At 40.0% G+C, this 13,298-nt stretch overlaps 1 protein-coding gene across 2 annotated transcripts in view; it reads left to right on the forward strand.

Moving 5' to 3' along the window:
* RFTN2 (raftlin family member 2) overlaps window positions 1-13,021 on the forward strand; it is a gene marked incomplete at its 5' end in the record, with an annotated part of 39,734 nt that extends 26,713 nt beyond the window's left edge. Inside the window, 2 exons of one of the 2 annotated variants that reach the window (XM_082483826.1) lie at window positions 5,864-6,137; window positions 11,429-13,021. In XM_082483826.1, the coding sequence (XP_082339952.1) occupies window positions 5,864-6,133 (270 nt within the window). In that variant the 3' untranslated portion in view covers window positions 6,134-6,137; window positions 11,429-13,021. Of the gene's footprint in view, window positions 1-5,863; window positions 6,279-11,428 lie in introns of those variants that run through there. The other variant, XM_082483825.1, reaches the window with a different exon arrangement.
* Between the last annotated feature and the right edge of the window lie 277 nt (window positions 13,022-13,298).

The raw sequence follows: 13,298 nt of genomic DNA on the forward strand, positions 1-13,298 counted from the left end.
CCAAGTCTTTCAACATCCCATGATGGATTTTTAATTTTTGTTATTTCTGTTATTCAATGGCCGATCCACCTTTTTCTAATTGACATCGCTTTCCTGTGATAGTCTTAAGCAGCTGTGAAAACTATAGACATATTCACTCATGTCCAGTGCCAGAGTAGTAACTTTACAAACTTGGTCATTTGTGATATTATATACTACTATAAGGCAATGACATCTAGTCTCTTCTTTCTCTGTCTGTATAAATAGTTCCATGAGTCTCTAAACTTCTTGCATTGATCTTTCTCTGTCCTTTTTACATTCCATCCAGACTGTGACTATCATCTGTATCTTCCTCCTCTTTCCTTTTGTGGTCTTTTTACTTGTTTTGTTCCTCTCCAGGCTTTTGCTTAATCTCCAGCCAAACTTCCTTCTTACTGTGTCCTCTGACAATTACTACTACCATGCCTGGAAAAACTGCATTCAATATGCATAATTTAAATCCTGATTTATTTTTCGTCTCTACCGCCGTCTCAATTCCCAGCTAGTTCTTGTACACTATCTGTAATTTATTTCTTCACTTACAAATTGAGCTTCTGCTTTTTTTTATAAAGTGTTCTGTGTAGTCTCCCTTGCCAATGTCTTAATCTCCTCTTCCATTCATTGAATCATAGAATGGTTTAGGTTGGAAGGGACCTTGAAGATCATCTAGTTCCAACCCCCCTGCCATGGACAGGGACACCTCCCACTAGACCAGGCTGCTTAAAGCCCCATCCAGCCTGGCCTTGAACACTTCCAGGGATGGGGCCTCCACAGCTTCTCTGGGCAACCTGTTCCAGTGTCTCACCACCCTCACAGTGAAAGATTTCTTCCCAATATCTGATCTAAACCTACCCTCTTCCAGTCTGAAGCCATTCCCCCTCATCCTATCAGTACATGCCCTTGTAAAAAGTCCCTCTCCAGCTTTCTTATAGGTGCCCTTCAGATACTGGAAAGCTACTATAGGGTCTACCCTGAGTCTTTTCTCCAGGCTGAACAGCCCCAACTCTCTCAGCCTGTCCTCACAGGAGAGGTGCTCCAACCCTCTGATCCTTTTCGTGGCCATCCTCTGGACTTGCTCCTGCAGGTCCATGTCCTCATGTTGGGGGCCCCAGAGCAGTACTCCAGGTGGGGTCTCACAAGAATGAAGTAGAAGGGCAGAATCACTTGCCTTGTCCTGTTGGCCACTCTTCTTTTGATGCAGCTCAGGATACGGTTGGTTTTCTGGGCTGCAAGCGCACATTGCCAGCTCATGTTGAGCTTCTCATCCACCAACACTTCCAAGTCCTCTTCAGGGCTGCTCTCAATCCATTCACTGCCCAGCCTGTATTTGTGCTTGGGATTGCCCCCCAACCCACATGGAGGACCTTGCACTTGGTCTTGTTGAACTTCATGAGGTTTGCACAGGCCCACGTCTCAAGCCTGCCCAGGTCCCTCTGGATGGCGTCCCTTCCCTCCAGCACAGCTTGGTTTCATCAGCAAACTTGCTGAGTGTGCGCTCAATTCCACTGTCCATGTCATTAATGAAGATGTTAAACAGCATTGGTCCCAATACTGACCCTTGAGGAACACCACTCATCACTGATTGTCACTTGGACTTTGAACTGTTGACTGCAACTCTTTTGAGTGTGACCATCCAGCCAATTCCTTACCTACCTAGCGGTCCATCCATCAAACGCATGTCTGTCCAATTTAGAGACAAGGATGTCACGTGGGGCAGTGTCCAATGCTTTGCACAAGTCCAGCTAGATGTCAGTTGCTCTTCCCTTATCCACAAGTGCTGTAACACCATCATAGAAGGCCACCAAATTTGTCAGGCACTATTTGCCCTCAGTGAAGCTGTGTTGGCTGTCACCAATCACCTTATTTTCTGTGTGCCTCAGTATAGTTTCCAGGAGGATCTGCTCCATGATCTTGCTGGGCACAGAGGAGAGACTGACTGGCCTGTAGTTCCCTGGGTCTTTCTCTTATCTCTTTTTAAAAATGGGGGTTATGTTTCCCTTTTTCCAGTCAGTGGGAACTTCACTGGACTGCCAGGGCTGCTCAAATATGATGGATAGTGGCTTAGCAACTTCATCTGCCAGTTCCCTCTGGACCCACAGATGAATTTCATCAGGACCTATGGACTTGTGTGCTTTCAGGTTCCTTAGATGGTCTTTAACCTGGTCTACAGTAAGCAGTTCCTCATTCTCCTGGTCGCTGACTCTGCCTTTTGTGACAGTTTCCTGATGTTTCCCTACTTTTTTAATACCCGACAATAAGGACATGGACTCCTGATATAAATACTCTTTCCTTGGTAAGGCATGTTATTTCTAGCTATAAGCATCTCTTAAAAGGCAGCATAACTACATGACACAAGTTAGAATGTTTAAAACTGGATTCTGTCAACAGACATAATACAAACTAGTTCTGTAAAAACATTCAGTCTGAGGAAATTTTGAATCTTTGAGACGTAGTTTAAATTAAAAATAGGAAGTATTATGGTCACAGTTTAAATTCTGTCACCAAATTGTGAAGTGATCAGCAGCTACATGACCTTTACATTCTTTGGTTTGTACAAATAAAACAGGTTGTGTGTTTTGTAGTCATTGTTTTACTGTGTTATAATGGGAAACCTTTGACTTAAGCATTAACATACTGTAAGTAAACAAGAAATAGTTGATTTGTAGCTATTTACATCAGAATTACAGTGTTTAGAATCTGAACAAACTTAGTATCTAAATGTGCTCATTAAGTACCAGTGAGTGTTTTACTTCACCACCAGGAAATTTCAATATGCTGAGGTCATTTTAGCATGGGATAAATAGGTAGTTCAGGCTGAAGCTGAAATGTTTAGCAGAGGAACATTTTCCTTCTGTTTTTCCAATTATGTTGGTTTTCCCCTGAGTCTTAATCTTTTTACTTCAATGCTTTTTCTACCAAAATGTCTGAATTGGCGAACAGCGTATTATCTCCATGACAGTTGAAATCCATAGATTTGTTAATAATACCTAACTGGTATAGGAAGCCATGCTAGCTTTGCATTGAGTAGCTAGATTTCGGGTGCAAAACAAGCTCATGAAATCTGAAAGCATTCATTTTTGCTCTAGAAATTTTAGTAAGTTTATTTAAAATGTCCCCTGGACAGTGACGACAGAGCTGCACAATTTTATCAAATGCCTGCAAACATTTCAGTAAAAACATTTAATTCCTGTGATTTATGTTGTTGGGCATGACACCTTCATTTGTGCTGCATATCTTTTCATTGATGGTGAAATTATATTAAAGCTGCTGTTGAAAAAAATTTTCACGTCCACAACTTAGGATGTTTTTGAAACACAGAAATACTTAAGACATCTAAAATGTTTAAAGTTAAAAAAATAAAATTGCGTCACAATTTGTTTAAGCATAGCCTTAAGCATGTTTGCATTCTCCTGAGGTATCTATGAGAGTCAAAATAGGAAATCAACAAGACTCTTTCATTGACTGAATCTCAGTAAGAAAGCAGCCTCATACACTTCTCAAACACTTAACTACCAAGTTGCTGGAGCCCCGATCCCATCACTTCCCAGTTCTCCAGAGCGGGGTCTGGCCATGGCAGGAGCTTTGCCCCAGAGGCAGGTCCAGCTGTTTGGACCTCTGTAACTTGCGTACTGGAGACTGGCAACAGGTTGCTTTGTGTACTCAGGACTCGACTCTTATTTTTGAGTTGTTGGTCAAAGTTAGCATTGCCATTTCTAAAGGAAGTTTTGCTTTAGTAAGAATTGAGGGGGAAAGTCCTGTTACCTGGTCTCTTATTCCCACAGGGTCTCTTTGCTGAGGAGGGTATATTTTATGTCCTCACAGCTCATCCCTCTGCCTTCTTGTGTATCCATCGGATGGTGCGTTGTGACCTGGCTTATGATTTATGTAATGGTTCAGAGGCCTCTTGGCTTAGAAAGGCTATACTGTCTCAGCAGGTTCTTTATTACATACCACTTGCTTTTCTAAGAAAATATTTTAGAGATCTAAGATTGAACCACACAGTGCTTGAGTTCCTTTGTGTGTGTTTTTTTCCTTTTAGCTTTTTTTTTTCCTTTATTTCCCCTAGGCAGACTTCTCCATCCTCTTACTGTGGCATCCAGGCGTGTCTTATTTCCTTCTGTTTCTCCTGAGGCAACATTATTTCCCCTTAAGTCTAATTTCCCAATGTCTCCTGTAACGGCTTCCTTAAATACATTTCCTTTAGCCACAAGGGCCATTGTTTTTACTGTTTCATAAGGGTTTGAGAAAAAACTTAGCAATGTATAGAAGGGGGGGGGGGGGCACAGAACTTGCCAGAGCATGGCAAGAGCAGTTGTAGAGTGTGTTGGTTTGGGGTTGGTTTGTTGTTTTTTTGTTTTTTTTTTCTTGAAGTGTTTGCATTTGTGCAAATCCCCCTGCAAGCGTGCTTGTGTCTTGCACAATCCGTGAATCCATGCTGAGGCCAGATTCTTTCTTAGCTAGATGTCCTCCTTCTGTGTACAGGGCTGTGTCCCATGGCAAAGCATCTCCTGGTTTAGCGGTGCTTGTGCAAGGCTCCAGGCAGAAAGCCCAGGCACTTCTGCCTTCCTGACCATGCTCCTCTGTAGTGACTTGAGGCACTGACACTGCCTCTGGACGTGCTGCATCATCACTGATCTGAGTACCTTGGGTAGCTCCGCATGCTAAAATTAAATAAACTTTTTATTTATTTGTGATGCTTCAGAGGACCCTTAGCATAGTGTGATAGGTCTATTGTTTGCATAAATCACAATCTGCTTACTTTTCTTTTTGAAGATCTGGGGGATCCCAGTACTAATGTCAGATTGTATTCATACTGAGTTCTTCCCAGGCAAGGTCTCTTTAAAACTCCCCTTAAATTGCTGTACAGGACAGCTGCTGACTTCCATCTGTGTAGATCCACCCTGTGGACTGAATGCAGTTCTCAGGGAATGTGCTGTTATCTGAGGAGTCCTCTGAAGGCCTTTATGGGCAGAACTAGAAAGATGGGAAAGCATAGCAGTCTCACCATGAGATAGGTCAGTGGGAAATCTTCAGTCCTCTGAAGTGGTCAGATCCACTCTTAATGAGCTTAAAGGTCAATGGAGTTTAATTCACATCTTTTATCAAATTTTGCACTCTTGTTGAAGTTCCTAGGCAGAACTGTGTTGGGGAAGTGATGAACACAACAAACTTTCACAGCAGCTTGCAGATGAGAGCAGTAGCCAAACATTGTATATGGTGGCATGTAGATACGTGAGTGAAGGAGAGAGTGTCTGCCTACAGTGGTGGCTGGAGATGGAGGAGCTGTGTCAGCTGCATGTCCACCACTGCCTGTCCCTCCCACCCCTCTGGGCTGAGAGGAAGCTAACAAGGCAGGAGCAGTGCTGCCCTTGAGCATTCATCCCTGCAGAGCACACGAAAGGGCAGCGCATGCGTGTGATGTATGGCAGAAAGCATAGGAGTCAGGGTACATTAGACATAATGTACATTAGGCACAGAAATAATGCTTTTTTCAAACAGCTGATTTTAGCATGGGTTAAGACTTGCAAATCATTCCAGAGCTGCCAAGCGCTACATAAGAATCAAGCACTGTTGGAGTACTCTTTCTCAGCGTTCATTTGTGCTTTGTTGAATCTTGACTATGTCTTGAATCTTCTTTGTATCTCTTGAAATTTATTTATAGAAAACAAAAAATGTATCTGCCAGAGGTTTTTTCTTCACAGGAGCTAATAGTTTAAACTGGAGTATTAAATGCTGCCTTATGTTAAAATGCAGCTCATATTAAAACCACGCATGACTCATTGCAAAGTGTTAGGGTTTTTTTTCCCTAAATTAGCTAACATTTTAACATCCTCTTGTATTTCAGAAGAAATCCTTAAGACAAGTTATTGGGGAGGAAAAAGGCAAAGTCTCTAGCAGAAGTGTTGGATTAGACACAGCTACTTCTTGCCCTATAGAAATTGGACAACCACCTGATGAGTTTCACCTATCTCCTTCTAAACAATGTTGGATCAAGGAGGGATCCTCCCAGTATGGAGGCTTTCCAGGATTCCGTAGCAGTGATGGAGTATTAAGGGAACTGGATGATGGACAATTTGACCAGGAAGACGGCGTCACTCAGGTCACATGTATGTGATAAAGTAAGTAACTGCATCAGATGGACATGTACATAGTTCACACAAATGTTTAAAAACAAAAAAATCATACTACTTTAAATGCATTGGTATAATCCTATGACTTTTCCCAGACTTGTTTTGTATTTTTGTCTGTTTCTTTGTTGTGTTAATCCTACTGTAGTAATAATACTACTGCAAAATAATATGGGTTTCTGTCTCTTTAATAAAATAACTACATGACTGGGTGCTCTGCTAACTTGTTAATGCTCTTGACAAGCAAGAAAGCAAATGCTGCAAAACAGTGACAGTTTGAATTGGGTAAGAGAGAAAAGAATGAGGATGTTCAGTATTTTTCACAAACTGGAGAAGTGTTTGGTTTTATGTGTTTGGGTGTTTTTTTTTTTTTTTTTTAAAGGATGTTGTAAATATTGGTGGGGGAAAAAAATAACTATCTGGCTGTTGTTAAGTTTTAATGTAATTTTCACTTTACTTGTCTTGCATAAATTCAAGAGCCTAGAGAAATGTAAGTCTTACACTAGAATGTTAATAATTTAAGCTACATTCAGACTTGGTATGTACAGAAAACCTCTGGAGGCTGTAGGCAGACACTTGCTTCTGTAATTCTGTTATTTCACCTATGCAGGTTTTACCAGCGTTCCTTGTACACGTAAGCCAAAAGCTATCTGAGCATATAGCTTGTATAATGATGTATTCATAATTTACTCATGAGTGAAAATTAAGAACGACTCACCCTCTGAAAGACAACTTATGGTCTATCAAAAAGTAGTTTGAGAAACTCGTTAAGAAGCATTGACAGCCACGTACACAATTATGCTGATAATATATAGGAGGAAGTGGTATGTTAATAGGCAATATTAGATGATGGACTATATGCAAATATGCTGATGTGTATATATATAAAAAATTTCTCAGCTAAATGTATCTCACTCTGGGTAAAGTGTATTCAACTGCATCAAACGCCAGAAGGAATGTTCAGAGGAAAGGATGAAGCTGCTGTGCTTCTGTCCTCACAGCAGGGAGGAGTTGCTTGCGTTAAGGGAGGTTAATGCTGGCAGGGCTCTGTGGGGAGAGGCATGAACAGGAATTATTCTTATGCTGCTGTCCTGAAATTACATTTTACAGAGGAGAAGCTGGATAAAAATGCATCTCCAAAAGATAAGTGTGATTCTAACTAAAAATCGCATTTTTCACTTTTAGAAGCAAAAAACATAAAAGCTTGTCACAAGGTAATGGGAAATAATTTGGTTAAAATGAGAAATTGGAACAGAGCAAATACATTCGCATTTCACTCAATGTTTGCAGTACAACACACTCAGACAAGTACTGCAAACACTGAGGGAAATGATGTGAATACATTTAACTGCACCACCCCACTCCCCTGGTGTGGTACCCCGTCAGCTGCCGTGGGAGTCTCCCTGTCCTCAGTGGCAGATGCTGGCATTAAATGCAGTGGGCAAATTAATGCAGTGACAGGAACACTGATAATTGACTCCAGATGAGCACCCTGGGAGATGACCAGGCTGGTGGAAGTCAGACTGCAACCTCTGTTGAGATTTCTCACTATGAAATTTCACTATGAAAGGTTTGTTTATTTTTCACTTTGGAAGAGCAACTCTAACAACTGTTTGTAGCAGGTTTGGGGTTTCTTTCAAAAAATAAAATAAAATAAAAAATCCCCAGCGCTGGAGCTGGAGGCATTCCTTAAACTTTTTTCTTATTGCACACTGTTGAAAAGGGCAGCTTCTATTTTCTCACTTGAATTTCTTAAGAAAAATGCTGTCAGCCTGGCAAAATAGTTCTGAATTGTGACTGTTTTAAGAGCCAAATATATGCCAGGAGGGCGGTGCACACCATGGGTAGTGATGGGAGCGCAGGAGTACCTGTGCTAGTAAGTACAGTAAGAAATCCATTCTTGCAAAGACTTCTCTCCCTGCTTTCCCACCAGCATCTCAAGGTCATGGATGTGGGACACGAACCTTGCGTTCGTTCCCTGTCTGGGGGCACCATGTGGAGGAGGATCACCCTGCTAGGGGGAAGAGTGCTCGGCTGGGTGTTCCCCGCAGAGCCTGACCCAGCCACGGCTTCCTCACGCAGCTCATTACTCCGGGAGCAGCAGTCATGGTCACGCAGTAGCAGGGATCTCCTCTGTGGTATGCACATGTGGAAAAAAATTAGGAAAATAACATGTTGTGTCTATCTCTGGCAGAAAGCCAAGTAACTACCACATTAAAAACGGGGTAACAGCTGGCCTTGTGCAACTTGGAAATAGGTTGTTCTAAAGGTGTTTCTCACGAGTTAGCCAAAACTCCGGTGTGTGTCATTTTATAGTCAAACCTGTAAAAGCAGCAAAAATTGGGGGGGGGGAGAACCAACCTAGGAATTCTGAATATGCCAGGTTAGAGCTTTTAAAGTATATCAAAGAAATTACTGACTTTTTATAAAGCAGTATCCCTGTTTAACAGTAGTGAATCCTAAATCAAAACTGAACAACTATTTATATAACAAATTACAATGTATAAAGTACTAAATGGAATGCAGTTAAATCTTTTCTAGAATACTTTTATTGGAGAGAAATAATCAGTTAACTTTTAACTGAGATCTCTTCGTATCAGCTGGTGAGAACGCAGAAAATTCAAATAAGTTAGTATCTTCTTAATAGAACTCTTCCCCTTACGATTAATGGGATGTACACAAAAGAGATTCTGTTTGGGAACAAGGGTAGCAATGGAGTATGCTCTGGATGCCCACAAGTACTCCACAACATCCCCAATTTTAGCAGGAAAGGCTCGTCTTAAAGTTAAATAAAGCCATATTCCTTTTCAGTAGCCCACAGTTTTAAATGTGCTGTAGACCTTGCTGTGGAATCTCACAGGTGCTGACTGTGCTGCAAAGCTCTGAATTTCTTTCTAGTCTTTTTTTATTCAGTGTAAATATGCTAAATTGCTTCCTCTGAACCCCCTCAATAGTTCTTATATAGTTAAGGACAGCTGTTTTTATTTTACTGCCATTTGTCTCGCAGTACATAAAGTTGCCCCTGCTGTAGAAACATTAATCTAGCTTGTTTTCCTAGCTCTCCTCTTTCACCTCACAGGGCTAGATTTAGGCTCTGTAGTGGGGGAAAAAAATAAACAAAATACAATTCTTCACCTTGGGGGAAAAAAAAAAAGTCAACCTGACAGGAGCCAAGAATAGAGATCTGTAAAGTGAGTGGCATGGAGAGGGTGGAAAAGGAATAAATTCTTCAGCATTCTTTTTTTGATGGAAGAACTCAAGGGAATGATAGAAGTGGTAAGTAGCAGGTTTGAAATAAATCAAGGTATCTATTCAGCCAACTGTAGAACTCCTTGCTGCAGGATGCTGCATCTAAAACTACATGGATTTAAAAGGTGACTGAAAAATTCCTGAAAGGGAGAACATGGCCCTGTTCTCTCAGAAAGTCACTGAACCAGAAGCTGTTGGAGACTGTGAAAGCTGGTCGGACCTACCGCGTGCTTATCCTGTTCTTTACATTATTGTAAGCACCAGTGCCTTATCCCTGGTGGGCATGTACCTGGGAGCGTTCTGCTGCTGCAAGGCTTGCTTTCAAAAATCAGGGAGAGTAAATTGCTTGCTCAGGCTGTGTGAAGACTGTGTGAGGATTACCTGACTTCATGTGCTAGTTGAAGAACAGAAAATAAACCACCCATCTTCCTAGGGCATGGGTGCTGAAACAAATAACTGAAAAGGCTTCTAAAACAAATGATGGGAAATCTTCTATTTCTTGGTAGTTAAAAATTCAGAAAGCCAACTCAACTATATCTTACTTGGAAAAGTGAGAAGGGAAGGGTGCATTTTGGGTATAGGGGGTTCTAATTTAAGCTACTTGTTTTATCACCTGGTCTTACATTAATAAAAGCATACCTTAATGCTTTAGTTTGTGTTGTTACCAGCACTGTCTATTAATTAAATTGTTTGTAAATCAGAGCTGTCAGAGTAACTCTGGCAATATTTTTTGTATGCTCCCATTTTTTTTAGAGATGCATACTGTTCAGTTTTCATTTTACAGAATGTATTTTACATACTCACCTTTTTATTGAAAGAATTGCAAATCACAATTAAAACATGGATGCGTTCTGACAAACATAAAGTAAGTACACTTACTTATTCAGTAACAGGGCTTCAATTAGTAGCCTGGGTGTTGGAAATGTAATAGAGAAGTCCCTTATGTGTATGTGACAATAAAAATGCCCTGCAACTGTTAGAACAGAGACAGAAGGCAACCAATGCTGTTCATGAACCTCTGCAAAAGACTTTATACTTTCTGATTCTTAAGTTGTTTGGAGAAGAAATACTTTTCTAGTGTTTACAAGCAGGGAGAAACTATCCACTCTTAAAGAATTTTGTGCCCTGCTCATAATTGTCACAACAGTTTATTTACGTACCTGGTCAACTGCAATAAACTGCTGCTTAACTTCTGTGTTTCTGGTCCGTAAAATATTGTTTTCTTTTTGTAAAGCCAAGATCTTTTCTATATTTCTGATAGGAGGCTTCTCAACATTAAAAGCACTTACCAAATCAGCTACCAGTTTCTTTATTGTGGTTGTCTCACACTGACATTAAATGAGTTAAAGGAATTACTTTTTGGCAGTCACGTCTGTACATCCATACAGCTCACACAGCAAAGCTTGTTAGACTTAGAGCCATCTATTAAAAGCTGATTAGGTTTTCCTTGTTCTTAATATATGAATCTTTTGAAGGTGTAAAAAGTGCAAGTTGCTGTCTTGACAATTTCCTATGGCTTAGTTTTGAGAATAGTCTTAGTTGGTATTTAGATTTTTCAAAGCCAGATTACTTTATCAGATTTTAGACAACTGGTATAGATCAAAGGGAACATTCCTTACTCCAGGTAAGCATATCTTGAAAGAGACAAAGTGTTTTAGAGGAACTGGTCTGGTGACGTGTTCTGATCCGTTTAAGCAGATGAACTTTGACAACATCTGAGAGAATTTAAATCTTAAAAGGAAAGTAGCAAAATCACTATGGCTGACTTATTGCAAGCTATGCTAAGCCAAACATCAGGAAAAACCTCAGTGACTAAGGAAGAAGTCATTTGAAAGTTATCCTTTGCTTAGAACACACCCTTGCATCTGTGATGCGCTGTCATAATGTGCTTATTTTGGCATCTGAAAGGTTCTCTTCTCAGATCTCCCTTACTCTTTAATTGTAGAACCAGCAGTTTCCAATTTGAGAGATGTATACGTTTAAAGTCTGACTTCAAGGTGCTAATGAGTATTGTATTTCTCTACTTTTGAAAGAAGAAATACAACTTCGGCACATCTTGTAGCAGAGATGGGAGAGCACCCAACTTTCTCTTGGAAGCACTCAGTTGCCTGCATTCCTGGACGACATGAAAAATGAGAATTCTATATAGCGGTATGGATAAAGAAACAGTTTAATTTTATCCTTCTTTTTTGTTTGTTTTTACAATATAGTTCAAAGACAATCTCAGTTTCCCTATTATGTAGAGTCTAAATTAAACCTGTTAATATTTATTAGACAAATCAATGGTTTGCTTAGGCTAACTGAAGTTTTATGGTACCATTCAGGCACATGTGTGTACACAGTACTCATGTAAACAATAGCAAGGGAAAATACAAGCAGTGTTTTCACTTAAGCCTTATATAAAATCAGCTTAGTATAACAAGTCAACTTTACAGTGCAAATCTGAATGAGAATAAACAGGATTAAAACTTCCCGAGTTTTGTTTTGAAGTGACACTCTTAAAGCATAAGAGGAAGAAAAGAGGTTTAAAACTTTAATGCAGTCCTGAGCACCACATTGTTTTCTTCAATTTTGTCAAGGAAATGTAATTAGCAACACCAGTTACATGTTTTTGCCTATCTCAGTCACTGTGGCCAGTATAAGCATGTAGAGTGACTGTACAAAAGAACCACACCGTGGATGGTCCAACAGCAGCCTGTAGTGAGACTAAATACATTTTATTTTACTACCTGCAGACTACAGTCCTCCTACCTGCAGTACACACTTCAAGGTATCTATCAAAATCAAGTAACCCGGTCTATACAAAGCAAGTTTATAGCTAAGTGTATAGACAGTAACTAAAGCTACTTTCACTTGGACAACATCTCATGCAATTAAATACAATGATAACATGAGACAAAAAGAGCTGCTGAAGAATACAGCTGTTGAAGTACTTAAGCTTAGTCTCTCTATTTTCTCATTGTTTAAATTCCCTTTACATCCAGGTGATACAGTTGCTTGAGGTGTGCTTGATTCATATAAAGAAAAATAGTTTAAGGCATGTTTCGTATATTATGAAAAAAGACTTATTAAAAATAGGTGGACTCCCTTCTTTCCAAGTAAGTATAATGTAGAAAACAAAGTGCAGATTACAGAAACCAGCTGAGTTCACCCATTCTGACCTGCTTAAAGAAATAGAGGGCCCCTGACAACCTCAGAGAAAAACAACCAGCTAACCTCTTAAACAGCTAAGCAAAATTAATTTAACACAAGAACACTGCTAGTGCTTTTAAACCCTGTGTTCATGTACGCTTAGCAGTACATCTGCTATATCTGTCTCTAAACCAGTTAATTCTATCATTCTAGACGTAACACAATTAAGCAGCACTCATGGAAATTGTCAGTTATTGCAAATTTGCAAATGCAACTTGAAATTAACATCTGATAGGGAACAAAAGCATGAATCCAAATCTTTCAGTCAAAGAATATAATTAAGGTGAATGAAGAAAAACACATTAACGTATGCTGAAAACATGATTAACTCTTGCAAAGAATCAGGTTCAGTATTTCAGGTACTTAGAATGTTTTTACTAGGAACACAAGCAAAGACCATGCTACAGTGTTATGTAGTGTAACATGAGTATTTACGTGAGGTATAATCTGTAAGCAGTTGCCATAAATATGCACAGGCATAAGCCATTGAGTTTTCGGCCACAGTTAGTCTTTAGGAAGCTGTGGACTGGAGAACAGCAGGAGTCTGCCTTAACAGGACAGAACCTGTCCCCTGCTGTACCCAAGCCCCTACTGTTAACAAGTCCAGAAAGCACGTCAGATGTATATTGAGAATATATATGTTCAATAGCATAGTGAAATTGTACTTTTGGTATTACTAATACTATATCTCCTATTAGTACTTGGATATAC

The sequence above is a fragment of the Vanellus vanellus genome (genome assembly GCF_965231255.1).
Source record: "Vanellus vanellus genome assembly, chromosome: 5".
Lineage (NCBI taxonomy): Eukaryota > Metazoa > Chordata > Aves > Charadriiformes > Charadriidae > Vanellus > Vanellus vanellus.